Source organism: Sminthopsis crassicaudata, chromosome 6 (assembly GCF_048593235.1).
Source record: "Sminthopsis crassicaudata isolate SCR6 chromosome 6, ASM4859323v1, whole genome shotgun sequence".
NCBI lineage: Eukaryota > Metazoa > Chordata > Mammalia > Dasyuromorphia > Dasyuridae > Sminthopsis > Sminthopsis crassicaudata.
The window spans coordinates 106802254-106818174 of NC_133622.1; the positions used below are offsets into that span (position 1 = coordinate 106802254).

The window sequence follows — 15921 nt, forward strand, 5'->3', positions numbered from 1 at the left end:
GTAATTATCAAGGAACCTTTTACCTACTCTATATTTCCAATTTGGATCCTTTTATATATTTATGGTCCCATCTCTTCAGGGACATACCATTTTGGTGCTAGACTTAATGTGGACATTCAATTGGCTTTAGACCTATTATACCTTGGAACTGCCAAACTCAAGTGATCCATTAAGCACAGCCTCCTCTTGTAAGAGGATTTACAGGAATCTGCCACTACACAGGCCTACAATTGTTCATTCATGTCCCAATTCTTCATGATTCATATTTGAGCTTTTCTTGGGAAAGATATTAGAATGGCACTTCCTCTTCCAGCTCATTTGACAGATGAGGAACTCAAGCAAACAGAGTTAAGTGACTTTCCCATAGTAACTTAGTAAGTCATAGGCACAGTAAGTGTCCAAGATTGATTGGACTTAATTCAAAAAAATCTTCCTGAATCTAGGTCTAGATTCTATCCACAGCACCAATCAGTTCCTCATATACTGATCTATTATTATGTAATTATCCCTCTCTTTCAACTTAGATTTTTTAAATTATTCTAACAAAATAATTGTATTATTAAATTAAATTAAATTATTAAATTGTATTATTAAAACATACATATATCACCTATTCTATGATCATCCTTGGATTTTAAAATAATTTTTAATAAAACAACTGTCAAATACATTATTAAAAGCACACACATATGGTCCAATTTATGATCATTTTAGTACTATTTAGAAAAAAAGGGGGGAAAAAAGATAGCATCCATCTTTTCTCTCAATAGAATAATGCATGCAATAATTTGAAGTGGGTTAATGCTGTAATAGCAGTTTGTAGATAATTCTACTCTATCTTTCCTGTCCTATCTCCTTTTTGAAATGTTCTCTATTATATATTTTATACTACATCCCAAACTGGAGTATTTGTTGAGAGTGTTTTGCACTTTTTCATATCTGTGCTTTGGACCAGGCTTTTTCCCCTGTGCTTGGAAAGTTTTCTTTCTTCTCTTTGTCTAATATCCATTAAAACCTTTTTTTGCTTATCTAGTTTAAGGACGTCTCCTTTGGATTACACCTTGTTCTACATCTCTTCAATGATCATGTCATACAATGTCAGCTATATAGTAAGTTTGTTTTTGTCATAACCATAAACTATAAGTTCTAAATGTATAAGCTCACATCTAAACTTTGCATCACTACTTAATATAGAACTTTGTATACAGTATGCGCTTGATAAATGTTTCTTAAATATTGTTGAATGAATAAATAAAATTACAATGTTTTATAACAATTATAAAATCTCAGAATTGGAAAGGCCTGAAAATTTATCTAGTCCAATGCATACCTGAAAAATAATCCCTTTGCAACACATGTAGTCATATAGACTTTATATTAATTATGCTGCCTTTAATTTCTGAGGTTAGTGAATATCAAAAGTTTCCCATTAGAAGAGGTCAATGTCTTCTATTTTCCTCCCATTTACTCACCAAAAAAAATCTTGATTTCCATTTTTTTAAGTTTTTACATATATGAATAAAAAAAGTTGAAGGTTGCTCTGGAAACTGACTGGAGTAATTTATAACTTTGTAAGTTATAACTGGCTTTTGATACATAATAGAAAGAATCTGAGGGCATGGATTCAAATCTGGCCCCTGCTGTTTATTAAATGTGTGATCTTGGTTAAGTCACTTAATCTCAATGAGCCTCAATTTCCTTATCTGTAAAATGAGAGGATTAGCCTTAATGACTTCTAAAGTTCCTTCCAGCTTCATACCAATAAATGCAATGACTTCAATATTATTTGACCACAAATATGTTTAAAAAAAAAAAAAAAAAAAGGAAAGAGCTCTGGAAAAAAAGATTCCTGGGTGCATGGTTTATAGATTCTAAAATTGTGTGTGTGTGGAGAAAATGTTGAGATGAATTTTGTCTTTTCTTCCAACTTCACCATTCTATCAAAGCTTGCATGATTTTTTGTAAAATCAGTGACAGAAAAGGTTAACAAGGCTCAACACAGTTTCTGAAAGCAAATATGGGAAAGAATATACCACATGGCTCCCTGGGGGCTGTTCAGAAGCAGCAAATGAAGAAATGGGTCCCAGTTCCTGAAGAGGCGCCTTGAAAGTGTCTGGAAAAAGCTCAGGTCCTCCTTTGTGGCTTTCCAACTCCTGTCCTGCTTTATGGTCATGGAGGGGAGCTATCTGAATGGAAAGAGATGCTGTGTGTACCTCAGGCGCATGGTTATGGGTGGGTGAGAAAGGCCTTTGGGAAAATCCCAGTGCTTCGACAGGCTGGGGCCACAGAGGAATGCTATTTGATTGATCTTGGTTAGGGGTTAATTTCAGGGTAGAAATTCTCCGTAGCTGAGAATCTTGTGTATAGTCCTGTTGGAGTAGAGTGCTGTTGTCAGCTGCTGGTTGTTGGGAGCCTGAGTTGGAAACTGGGCTCAGTGAATTAGTGATTTTTTGTGTATAAGTCACAGTTGTGTTAGATTCCTCAGAATACATAATGGTGTGACTATTTTCCTTGTTAGAACACATAGCCTTCTGGAAAGCGTCTTCGTTAGTAAAGTAAACTGTATTTGAGGGGATTTGCTTCTTGGTTATTGATGGGTTCAAAACACTACCCTCTTTGTGATCAGTTATTGAGGGGCTAATAAAACTCTCTTTTCTAGGAGGTGGTAGGGGCACCTTATTTGACAAAATCATCCACAGAACAAAATAACACGAAAGGAAAAAGAGAGAAAGGCAATGTTAGCTATGAAAGCAACCCTTTTAAAGTCCATACTTTAAACAAACAAACAAAAAATGGCACATCACACCTATTTATAATGCTGATGCTTAGGACACAGTTGCTTACATTTATTTACGAGACCAATGCATTACCTTAGTTCACTTTAAACTTTGTTCACATTCATACAAAAGAATAGCATCATAAAAAATGCTACTCTCCCTTATCTATGGAGAAACAACTTAGTTCTTTAAAATACTAAAAGTAAAAACAAACTCCAATAGTATAGCAATTTAAAGACCCAAACTTTAAAAGGAATATACAGATTGTGAACTCTGAGGATAGAGACATTCTAGGAAAACAAGATAAATGAACATATTTTCTATCCTCATGTTATCAGGCATCACCAGTGGTCACAATTACACTCATACATACAAACACATTACAAGTTCACTAATACCTCTAACACATCCCTCACTTAATAAAGTCTTGAATCTATCATGTAAAATGAATCTATTATGTATTTACAGATGATACATTCACATACCTAAGGCTCAGAGCATTGGCCCAGAATCTTTAAAATATTTTTCTTTAAAGTGCTATGAGCATCTTATTAACTTTTGGGGGGATGAATTATCAGAAAAAAATTTGCTGCATTTCTGACCCTGCCTTCTAGGCAAAGAATAAATCTGAAGTCAGCATAAGCAGAAATAAGACTCATTCATAGGTGTAGGTAAAGCCAACTGATTTGGAGTGCCATAGAGTTGAAAGTTAGGTATGAGAATACTTGTGGGAGTAATCTTACCTGAATTGGTGATTTTTTATCTTGTAAATTTGGACGAACACTCCTAAAGCCTTTTGCTGCAAGAGATGAATAAGTAGCATCTCCATTCAGAGTCTCTCGAGTTCGCTCATCATAAGATCTCCAAGCTTTAAGAAAGAAAAAACATAATACAACATATCTAATGCAGAGATATCCATATTTACCGTCTTTAGAATTTATTAATGAAATGAAATATTCTTCTTGATAACTAAATTCAATCACACTTAATTGAATTATAGAAATATATATAGTCAAAGGTTAGATCAAAATAACTACAAGATGACAATATGCAAAATAGTTTTTCCTTTACCTGAATCTGGAGACTGAGAATCACGTCCTAAAAGAAAATGAATGCCTATATTAATACTAGCATAAATTAAATGAAAAACTCAGTAAAATTATTTAATAAAATGATTTTATCACAAACAATATTCTTATTATTAAAACACCAAATATAACATTATGAGGTATAATCATATTTTGTACATTTATTTCCACTTCTTGTACAACATAGTTTATTAATTATACTATGCATTGCCTCATAAATTTTCTCAGAAACCTTGAAATAAATGAGTTTTTACTCCTATTACTGACCAAACTAGATAAATGAATTTAAAATATTGTGTGAACATTCTATAAGGATTTGGATGAAAGGCGATGGAATCTTTGGCTAAAAACAAGTCAGACCATCTAATCATTCATTACCACCTTTTTCTTGCCATTTGCAGTGTCAAGTTACACTTTCTAACAGAATATGGTTTTGAGGGGGCTATATTTTAATTTTTATGTTAAGAAAATATGTTATTTATTAAAATTTCACATCAGGCTTTATTCTCCCTTTTTACTATACTCCCTTTTTATTATAGGTAATTTTCCCTCATAACACAAAGGATCTGCTAAAAGCACATTAAATGATTTCCTAAGAGAATGAACTAGAAGATGCTAGTTTCATATTTGATTTCTTTATTGCTAGAAGACTGTAGAGAATCTTCATTTCTGGTCAATTTCTTTTGATAATGCACATATAAAATAGTCTATAAAATGTATGTTAACAATCTTATTGGAACTCAGTTGAATTAAACTCTAAAGAGCCCTACATTGTATTTGGACAGGACAGTTAGAATTTTGGTATATGGTTCTATGTGGGGATGGGAGGATACAAGGAATTATTTTCAAACACATGTTTATATTAAAGATATCTTTCCTGATATCTAGGGGGAAATGCATTTGAGAGATATGCAGAAGAACAGAAATGGTTGAATTCTGTTTCCTAAATTAATGAGCACCCAAATAATTAAGAGGAGTAAAAAAGTGATTGTGTGCATGCCAACATATAGTACATGTATATGCAACTGACTCAAAGATTTGGAAGTGATGGGTAATAACATCATCTATTATGATCAGTTACTAGTGCAATTTAAATGGATATTACAAGAATTTATTCCAATGTGCATTTATTAAGCTCCTCCTGTTTGCTGGGCAGAATGTTATCTGGTTTGGATACTAAGACTTGTCTTAACGAATAATCCCTGCTATTAAAGGGTTTGTTATTGTTCAGTCTTGCCTGATTCTATGTGACCATATTTGGGGTTTTCTTAGCAGAGATACTGGAGGGGTTGACCATTTCCTTTCCCAGCTCATTTACAGATGAGAAAACTAAGGCAAAGAGGATTAAATGACTTGCCTGGGATCACATAGCTTTTAAGTGTCTGAGGTCTGATTTGAACTAGGAAAGATGAATCTTCCTGACTCCAGGCTGAGCATTCTAATCATTGTGCTTTAAAGGTCTTACATTTAGCATGGTGTATATGCATTGTTGCTAAAAGAAACAAAATGACTTGACAAAACAGAAATTATAACTGTAATGTGTTAGATGTCAATGATTTTTTCACTTCAATGTTTATAGAATAAACACACTTTCAACACTTTGGATCTTGCAGAAATATCAGAAATCTTAAACTTGGTTAAAATACACAGGAGATCAAAAATTAGGGGTCAAAGATGGACTCTAAATAAGATTTCAGCAGCAGAGGAAAACTTGCCTCAATTGTACATAGCAACTCCCACCACCCCCCAAATAAATCATGCTAATGTGTAGTAGTGGGTCAAAACCCTTGCATTTCCCATACTCATAAATATGGAATAATTTTTGGCCCTTGTAGAGAATAGCATGTAGGATAAAATGTTGATACCTAATCCAATTTCCTCATTTTATAAGATGAAGACACTGAGTTCTTCAATAGAGTCATTTGGACCATTGCACACAGGTATTAAGTAACAGAGTGAAGATTCAAACTCAGGTCTACCTAATCATCCGTTGTTTCCTAATGATGTAAGTCAATTCTCATTACAGTATATAATACCACAACAAAACTCTGAACAGCAACAGAATTTCACACCCAGATGATGATTTATGTTTCCTGCAATATCTAATTCAGTATAATCATCTGGATCACCCTTTGTTAGAATTTATCCTAAAGAGACTTAGCCTTTATAGTGATATTACCATGTAAGCAACCCATAAGGCAGAATCTCAGTCAGGGCTTCAGAGATATTTCTAGGGGAACCAACTGTCATGCACTGAGCATTAGACCTTCAGTGACTCACAAGACTAAACAGGCCAAGAACTTCCCCAATATTATTTGCTTAAGAAAAATAAGGGTAGTACTAAACCAATGGTAATTATTTTATTGTGTTCTATTTTCATCTTTGGAGATCCCAATTAGGATTCGCATTTCTTGCTTTCTCTTACAAATCTGTTAATTTGCTCAACAGATCCAATATTTTAGTTCTATTACATTCCAGGTCTATTCTTCAATATCTACAGATATTTTCCGGGCTTCACTTACTATATTATATGCCACCTTCATTTTTCTTTGCTTTTCCTTCGATATATTTTGTGCTTTTCCTAAATGTCCCTTCACCTTTGGTTATATAATTTTCTTTTCATTGAATTGCAGTCTTCCTTTAATGACTATATCCTTTCTTGTCCTACTTTTCAACAAACAGAAGAATAATGAAAAAAAGAAAAGAATGGCATAAAAGCAAGGACTAGTATGGACAGAAAACAAGATAGTCTAACCACACTGGCACCCTTAGAGATTAAGATTAAGAACAACAAAAAAAAAAAGGCTTCAAGCATTTTGAGAAGACTGATAAGTAGATGGACCCTAGAACTAAGAGTCATGAAGACCCAAGTTCAAATCCAGCCTCAAACATTTGCTGACAAGTGTTCTTAAATGAAATGATATTTGTTTTTGCAAACCTAAATTAGTACACAAATGAAGCTATGGTTTTTTGTTTTGTTTTGGGTTTTGTGTGTGTGTGTGTGTGTGTGTGTGTGTGTGTGTGTGTGTGTGTGTGTGTGCATACTCTAGATGTTTATGTTTAGGTATTATGGAAAAAAATTGATGACAACAGTATAAGATGAGGTAAAAGAACTTGAGACCTTTATTAGTACCCTCACACTGATGAAATCATAAATCATATACTCAGTTATGAATTTCAGTCTTATTAAGGAATAAGGGGAAAAAATCCTTTTAAAAAATTTCTCTGTAAGTGATCCATTCTCTGACTTAGGAAGCCAAGCTTGTTCTATGTCTGTGAAATAAACCTAGGGACCTTTCTAACTCTAAATCTTCTGATCTTTTGATTAGATTATGACAACTGATGTCTTTCTCCATTTTTATTCTCCCTGGGAAGAGAGGGATCAGCATTTTATAATTTGTGCAGGAGTTTAAAACTAAAAGCTAATCTTTTGCCAAGTCAATGATTTCCTACCAGGGACTTACATGGCAATGCAATCACTCTATGACTAATTTTAGCAACCCCTAGACCTCAAAAATCCATACACACACACACACACACACACACACACCCCAGTAGGGTTCTATAAGAAAGTTTTTTTTTTTTTTAAATGTGGAAGCACTAGAAAGCAAGGGATGAATCTCGTCAGACAAAAAAAGAGCAGTATTTCTCATTAGCCCAAATTTTCTTTTTTTTTTTTTTTATTGATAAGGTAATATAATTATAATAGAATATGAACCTAAAATCTCTAGGGAAAAAAAAGATAATTCTAATTACTCCTCAGAATAACAGCAAGAAAATATAGGATTTTTCCAAAAAAAATTAAAACTTATTAAGAAAATACTGGGAATTAAGTAAAATACCAATACTGTTGTATTAGAATTAATCAAAACAAACAACAATTTAGAGAACTTAAATCACTTGTTTAGAAGTTTCTCTAAAGTATTAGAAGCTCTGAAAGATAATTAGAGCTAAAAAACAAAAACAAAACAAAAAAAAAAAAACTAGAATGCAATTTCAGGCCAGATTTTCTAAAGAAATCTTCATGAGCAAATGCTTCAGAGATGTACATACAAAAGGAAACCTTAGCATGCTAGGGAATCATACATGACTACTGCAATTCATAAATACATAATGGTATAACAGAGAACAAAAGAATGAACTACAAGGAAGCAAAGACTGAAGAAAATAAATAAAATAACAATGAATTTTTAAAAAATGTGTTTGTTGATTTGACAATAAGAAAACCATAGGTACTATTTAATTAGAAGTTGGATGATTATTGATGATTAGTATTAAGGAAAGAGAATTTAGCCAAAGCATCTGAAAAAATCTGGCCTTGATTCTAATTCTCAATAACCTAGGTAACCTTGCTAAGTCATTTCTATTCCTTTAGGTCTTAGTTATCTCATCTGTGAAATGGTAGGCTAGATTAAATGACTTAAGTTATTCATTAAAATCCTTTCCCAATTTTCTCAACAGCTAGTACTCTGTTTCCCTTAGATAGTACCTTTCATTTAACAACTTAATATATATTTATGTATGTGCATAAAATGTATAAACATATATGTTGTATACATTTTCTGTATTTTGTCTCAGCCCTATTAAATTGCAAGTTCCTTGCAAATAGGAATTGCTTCATTCTTTTTACTTATATTTATATTTCCAGTACATAGTTTACTATATCTCTGGCACATGGTAGGAACCTAAAAATATTTGCTGATTAATTTTCAACTCCTATACTCTGATTTCTGTATTGATAAAAAGTTAAGCTAGATGGTCTCTGGAATGCTTTTCAACTTAAAAAACTCTTTGATTCATTGATTTTATAAGATAAGTTTTACTAGGTTAAATGATTTCTAAAGATATGAAATGCTTAAACCCAATCAATCCTGTAAAATTTTAAGCAGGAAGGAAAATAATTCTATTCCTTTCTCAGTCTCCCTCTAAGCTCCACTCCAAGATACCCCCAAAACCAAAAATACAAACCTAAAAAACTCCTAAACATTTCCTGAAGGAACAGAAGTTCATGGAATAAACAGGATTTTAATGCAAGGAGGGCCTGAGTCTGCCTGGGTTTCACATAGTGTTAAAAAAAAAAAAATCTATATTTGAATGTGGCAAACAATTCTGTTACTTTAGGCATCATTATAGTTCTAGTTCATGGCAGAAAGTTCAAGGTGAATTAAGATGAATTTCCCAAAGGGACTTCGTTCACTTTCAACCAGATGCTTTTTAAGCAAAGCTGAACTATTCCAGGGAGCAACTTACCTGATGGCTTCCACTTTCCATTCTTAAGCATGAAAATATTGACCCAAAGAAATTTCTTAAGAAATCTTCATTGATATTGAACAAATAATTCAAAAATCTAAAACTAAATTCTTTTTTTTTTGTCAACACACAACTAAAACTTAATTCATTTCTTTATGATACCCCATACCCAGTACTTTTTGGTGAGGCACACAGTGATAATAGCTTTTTGATGGTAACTTTTGATAATGGCTAATTCATATAATAAATGAGACCTCAACTATGAGTGATCATCAAGTGCCCAAGAACAAATATCATTAGACTTCTTTTGTTTTTACCCTAACTTCAAGTTATTAACATAAGTAAATTTTGGGAAAAAGCAAACAAACTCATTGTAATTCATTTTACTTGGAAATTAATAGTCCTTAAATATTATAATTCTTTATGATTTTTGCTATTCCTTTGCTATTCACTCTTGCAACTTTAATACTTGGGTCCCCTAAGAGGGGACCAGTCCAGGACAGCTATGGCCATCTCCCTAGAAAGAGCAAGGTTATCATGGCTCTGCCCTTTATTCTAAGCCAAAGATGCTGGGAAGAACTTTTTGCTTTAAGTTGATGCAAAGTAAGGACATTTTTAGAAACTGTTTTGAGAGTCAGAGCAATCATTCAAACAACCTACACATTTATTGAGTGACTTCCAAATGTAAAGCATTGTGACAGGTACAATGTGAACTATAGATTTCCTCAGTTTTTAGCAGTTCTCCCCTTCTCTTCACCACACACACACACACACACACACACACACACACACACACACACACACACACACACACAATGGATTAGGTGACAGGGAAACTGCAAAAACTATTTTAGGAAAAAACACAATTGCTCAACCTGAAGTCAGAAAAATCAAAGTTCAAATCTTGTCTCAAAAACTTATTGGCAGTGTGATCTTCAGCAAGTCACTTAACCTTTGCCTACCTCAGTGTTTTGTTTTCAACCATATATCTACCTACCTGAGCTGTTGTGAAAATCAAATGAAATAATGTTTGTAAAGAACTTAGCACTATGTGTCTGACCCATAGTAAGTAGATGCTTAACTTACTGCTGGAATGCTGGAAAAAATAGAACCCATTATCTATATAACTAAATAATATGGAACTTTAGTTTCTGAGATAATATGAAAATATGAACATAATAATTAACACATTATGATGACTCAATGTAGCAGCAGTAAAATGATCATGCATTAGTTGTTTTTTTTTTTTTTTTCACATGTTTCACATGAGACATTAGAATCATCAGACTAATTTTACTGCCAGAAGGACAGACCTCTTTGGCTCTTTATTTTTGGAATAACAGAAATTGATGAGCACATCATTCACAGGATTAGGAAAAGTAGAACTCAGCAGGACACTGGGGAGCTCTAAGTTCTTCACAGTCCAAACAAAATAATACTAGAAAAAGAGAAAAGTTAAGACAAAGCCATTCCAGTGTAGAATTATGCAAGTTAGTGATATAGTTATACCTGCAGTCAATAGGTTTGGAGAACTCTGAACTCTCTTCACAGCAGTTAATGTGACAGACATGGCAGCACGTTTGCGAGCACACCCACCGCTATCTGAAAGCAAAAAATAACATAGCGGGAGCCCAAGGCAAAAGAAGCAAGCACATGCAACACTGTGGGATTTTTCAAGTGCAATCTGCCAGACATCCATTGAAGCAATAAATGGTTAAAACTAATACCATCTATATACATCTGCAAATTTTCTCTAAATAAAACCAGAAGCTGTATTTTAGAGCTGTTAATGCCTCAATAAAAGAATCAAAATATTTTAACCGAATATTTTGTTATATGCAGTCATTGCTTTCAAAGACAGCAAACACATGTGGCAGAGCTTTTCACATTGCAAAACTTTAATTATCACCAAAAAGTAAGTCTATGAGCAGGGGTATCAATAGGTTTATTCAGTTTTTTAAAACTCTGGTTTTATTTTTTTATAACTGCTGACCTTGAATTAAAATAACTATTGAATTAAAAGTGTGACTTATTATGTAAGTTACATGCAAGGTACATACAGGATCCAAAAAGAAAGCCTTACATTGTGGAAGTCTTGAGCCCTTTCACAGTTATCATTGAAAGTTATATAGTGAAAGAATGAGTCTTTCATCAATTAAGAATGAAATCAGAGTAATCATAAACTACTGTCCTGAGATGAACATATTCCATTTTATTAAAATATTTTCCTTTATGAATAATATTTATATCAAAAGTCCCAAATTTGTAATCATGAAATACAAAAGCTAAGCTTTAAAAAAACCAAACTATCCCAGTGTGCTCTAAATAATTCGAGAAGCAAAAATACTTCAAGTATCAGAAGGTTAATGTTCTATTTATGAACTTATTCCTGTTCCATTCCCATATTCCTCTCAGTTCTGGCCTTTGGAATGATCTTTCTAATGGCATGTGCAATAAATAGTTGAGCCAGTTCCCCAGAATTTAACTCTTTGTGACAAACTACAAAAAGAGATAACCCAGTTAAATGTTGAAAGTGACCAAAACTACTGAACTTCCAGTTACCATGTTTTGTAGCTACATTCTTTTCTAAGTTATAATCTGTCACCTTTGTACAAAAATCTTATTTTGTTAATTACTAATTTGAAAGCCTTATTACTGTACATCTACATTAGTAAAGGTCATCTGTGATATGGTTTAATTAACATGGTTTCTGAGCCAGCCAGAAGATGCCTTTATATTAATGGAATAACCTTGTTGCCAAAAATTAATTCTTAGTATACATATTTAAAAAGATAATTTATTCAAATAAAAATAATTCCTTTTTAAAAAGCAAGTTGTATGTAATAGAGATCCACAATTTTACATATAACCTTTTAAAGTTATATTTGGCATGTGTGTGTGAACATTACATTCAAAATAAGAATATTAAAAAGGAATAAATTTAATGGAAACCATGAGAAGGGAACCAAAAATGGTAAGGCAAAGTTTCCATTAAAGGTACCTTTATCCCACAAGCAATGCCCGCCCCACATATTCCCCAGAAATATGTCGTAGAGGGTTTCACTATAAAAACATAACACGTACATGTTTATGTTTCATGTACTCCTTAGAATTAATAAGAGAGGCAGGAAGGTAATTTTACTGGGGGCAAAAATAAATGGTTTTAGTGTCATCACAAAATGGAAAAAAAACAAAAAAAAACAAAAACAAAAAAACAGCAAAGAAGAGCAAGCCCGTTTGACAGATATGGATTTCTGAGATATGATAGGAAATTTATGAAGATTTTTTTGAAAATTAGTATGATGGAGAATGGGAAAAAGAGAATGGACAGAAGGAGCTGAAAACAGAATTGCTTAGTATTGCATTACTTTCTCAGTTCAGTTAAACCTGGAGGAAACAGGCTGAGAAGTGAGAAAAGAGGTTTTTGGAATGGTGACATTTAGGGTCACAAAAGATGAACTCTCTGTACCTAAGATAGCTTTAAATAGTAGGAGAACTTACATAAAAAGAGACAGCATTTTTTCCCCACATTTCTATAATCAAAGGCCTAATACAAAAGGGAGAAACCTTTCAGAAGCCCCAAAATGTGATTTTTTAAAGGACGAATATGTCAGCTGATCCTCTCTGTCTTCCAGAAGCTCCAGGATCAGAAATTGGCCCAGGTTTCCCTACATGAGAGTCTTTCAAGAATATTTTTGAGATTGAAAATGCTGCCTCTGCTTACCCCAAAGAAGGCTGTTATTGGCCCTCATCTTCAAACTAGTTAACTAGTCCAGCCTTTGCTCTAATGAACTACATAATTTATACCAACTCTTTCCAGCCTTAGAAAACTCATTATGGATGAGTCACATACCACGAATTATTTATGTCCTTCTCTCTTTACATGAGCAAGGGTCTCTTTAACTAATAGTAGGTCATACTTTGAAGAGAAAAATGGAGATACCATAGCTGGAGGACTCATCTATATTTTTGAGACATTCCAGAAAGAAAAATAAATGATTTTTTCTGACCCTTTCTATCAGCTCATGTACTTGTTTGAAGACAAGCATGTATAGATTTGTTTTTTTTTAAATCATATCCCATCAGATAATTTGAATAATAAATATTTTGGCTATATAAAGCATTCCCTAAAAGTCTTCTATTAGATATTAAAGGCTAATTTTAAGACACTAAAGACGAATGTCGTTGTTGCCATCATCATTATCAATCCTTAGCACAGAGTGCTTGGAAACAAATTATACAGTATCTATCTATATAATAGATGAAATCATTATTTTTTTCAAAAGTAGGAAACTTTTAAAATAATTCTGTTATATCAATATGAAAAATGCAAGCAAATGTTTGTAATTACTAAAAACTTTTTAAATAATTCTGTTATATCAATATGAAAAATGCAAGCAAATGTTTATAATTACTATGACTTCAAAACATTAAATTTCTTTCATCTATTAACATGCAAATAAAAATGAGATTCTTCCTTTCCGGAATTATGTTACATGCACAGAGATTCAGGACATAACATGGTTATATGCCATAATAAAACCCTATCATCTAAGAAATAAAATAAATAAATATATATATATATATATATATATATATATTCTTGAGAATCTAATTAAAGATCAACTTGGATAGAGGTAAGAATAGGGCCCAAAATTACACGTTTATGAAAGTTAGGTAGATATTGTATACCATTTAGCCTTTTTTGGAGATATACATCATCAGATGTTTAGTTGGCCACTGAATGGTAATTTGGGGAGGAAAGTGGAGCAAAACAATTCACAAAGACAGTTGATGAAAACATAGAATTATTAACAGAAGAACACAGCAACAAAAGTGTGAGTCCTTGAAATATTGAAGTAGGCAGCTCAGTGACTCAGTGGGCAAAACTGTGGGCACAGAGGTAGGAAGATCTGAATTTAAACCTGGTCTCAAACACTTATTGACTCTATGACCCTGAACAAGTCACTTAATCTCCAATTGCCTCAGTTTCCTCAGATGGAAAATGAGGACCATAATGGCACCTACCCCTCAGGCTTGTTGTGAAAAATAAATGAAATAACATTTATAAGTCACTTAGCGAAGTGCCTGGAACCCAGTTGTTTGTCCTTCATTCTCTAAGATGATCACAACATCAAGGAGATGGTCCCATGACATTCAAGTGAATTGGAGAGCCATCGGGTGGGGGTGGGGTCCAGTGGCCAGTTCTAGATCAGGATGACTGGAGATGGCTCTGGATGCAGTGGGAGATCTTTGTCTTTTAAAGCTAAGGTTTTTAACAGGTCTCAGTTTGGCTGAGGCAACAGTGATTAAGGCTAGGTAAGAAAGAAATAGGGGGGGAAATTACCTTTTTTACTGGTCAAAAAAAAAAAAAAAAAGAATCAATCTGGGAGGGGAAGACCCTTAGAATCTCTGGCCAGCACAGCAACAAATGCTGTTTACATTTACTGTGAGAAAATCAGGATCAAAACAAATACCAAGTGGGCTTGACCTGGGATCTTTACTGATCCTTCAATGAGAGCCAGAGTGATTTGGGTTAAAGGCTTGGTCCTGGCACATGGTACAGATGTAATAAATGCCATTTCCTTTTTCTTACTGAAATACACACAGATAATATTTTTAACATAAACTATGTTTATGAGATGATAATAGCTTTAAGCATTATAAAAAGTTTATGCCTGCGTGTGTTGATATTAATTTTTGGCTTTCAGATTTTGAATTCAAAGACCACAGTAGGTGCAGGATAAATATGAAATATATATTTTTTGTTAGGGAACCCAGTTGCACCATGAGCATTTTTCAGGCCTTCCTTTGCATCTCCACTACTTTTTTTCCCCTCTAAATTCTTAAAAACAAAACAAACTTCCTATGTCCAATTGTCAGCCTTCCTGTTTGCTTTCCTTTGGATCATTTCTAGATTACATTTTCATTTATTCTAAAATTCATCTACATTTCTAATCTGCCCTTTATTCTTTCACCCACATTCCTCTCTTTTACATCTATTTGTAAGTACTTATGGCCAGCCTGATTTCATTAGTATTCTTTGTGGCTGCTTAGGACTCAGGGAATTTTATCAGAGGCATCTACCAAAAGCCAAATGTTAGCCTCTCCTAGATCTCTATTAATCTAGGAATTAATGGGAATGAACTTTAAATGGCTCATAACTTTTTCATAGAACACAAATCAGTTCCTGGAACAGCATGAAAAATTACACACACACAAGACAAAAAGTTCAGATGACAAAATGTCTTACATTGTCTCCCTCCATCTTCTATCCTTGTATTAACTCAAAGAAACAACACTGTTGGGAAGAGAGGAGACTGGATTGGAGAAGTCAGTCTTTTTTGGTGGACTGGAAAGAATAGGGGACCTTGAGTCAAAAGACCTAGGTTTGGACCTCTGCTGTTTCACTGTCTACACAATACAGTGGTTACCATGACCAAGCCATTTCAATTCTGTAGGCGTGTTTTCTCAGGGATAAGGTTAGATTTAGATGATCTCTAAGGACATTCTAATATTCTGGTTCTATTCCCACTACGTTTCCAAATGACCAAGGAGAAAAATCTGAATTCTCAATTACCTGAAACTGAATGTGAGCATTTTAAGAAAAAAGAAAAGAGAGAGGAAGAGGAAAATTTGAAGTTCTCAACAATACAAAATATCACTTAGGTAACAAAACACTTTATATAGAATGCAATGGATAGGTAGTTCTAAAGTCCTATTGAAGTTTGTAAGCCAATAGTACTAAGTAAGACATAGCAGCATTCTATGTGGAATTGCTTCCCCATATTCTCCTGGAATGCATC

General features: G+C 33.4%; 1 protein-coding gene across 24 annotated transcripts in view; it reads right to left on the reverse strand.

Moving 5' to 3' along the window:
• The window catches only part of SORBS2 (sorbin and SH3 domain containing 2), a 451850-nt gene that overhangs the window by 108016 nt on the left and 327913 nt on the right, over positions 1-15921 (reverse strand). For 11 of the 24 annotated variants that reach the window (XM_074276085.1, XM_074276086.1, XM_074276084.1 and 8 more), the window contains 3 exons: positions 10625-10717; positions 3849-3875; positions 3521-3645 (listed from right to left, as the gene is read on the reverse strand). In XM_074276085.1, the coding sequence (XP_074132186.1) occupies positions 3521-3645; positions 3849-3875; positions 10625-10717 (245 nt within the window). The other 13 variants (XM_074276090.1, XM_074276089.1, XM_074276091.1 and 10 more) reach the window with 7 other exon arrangements.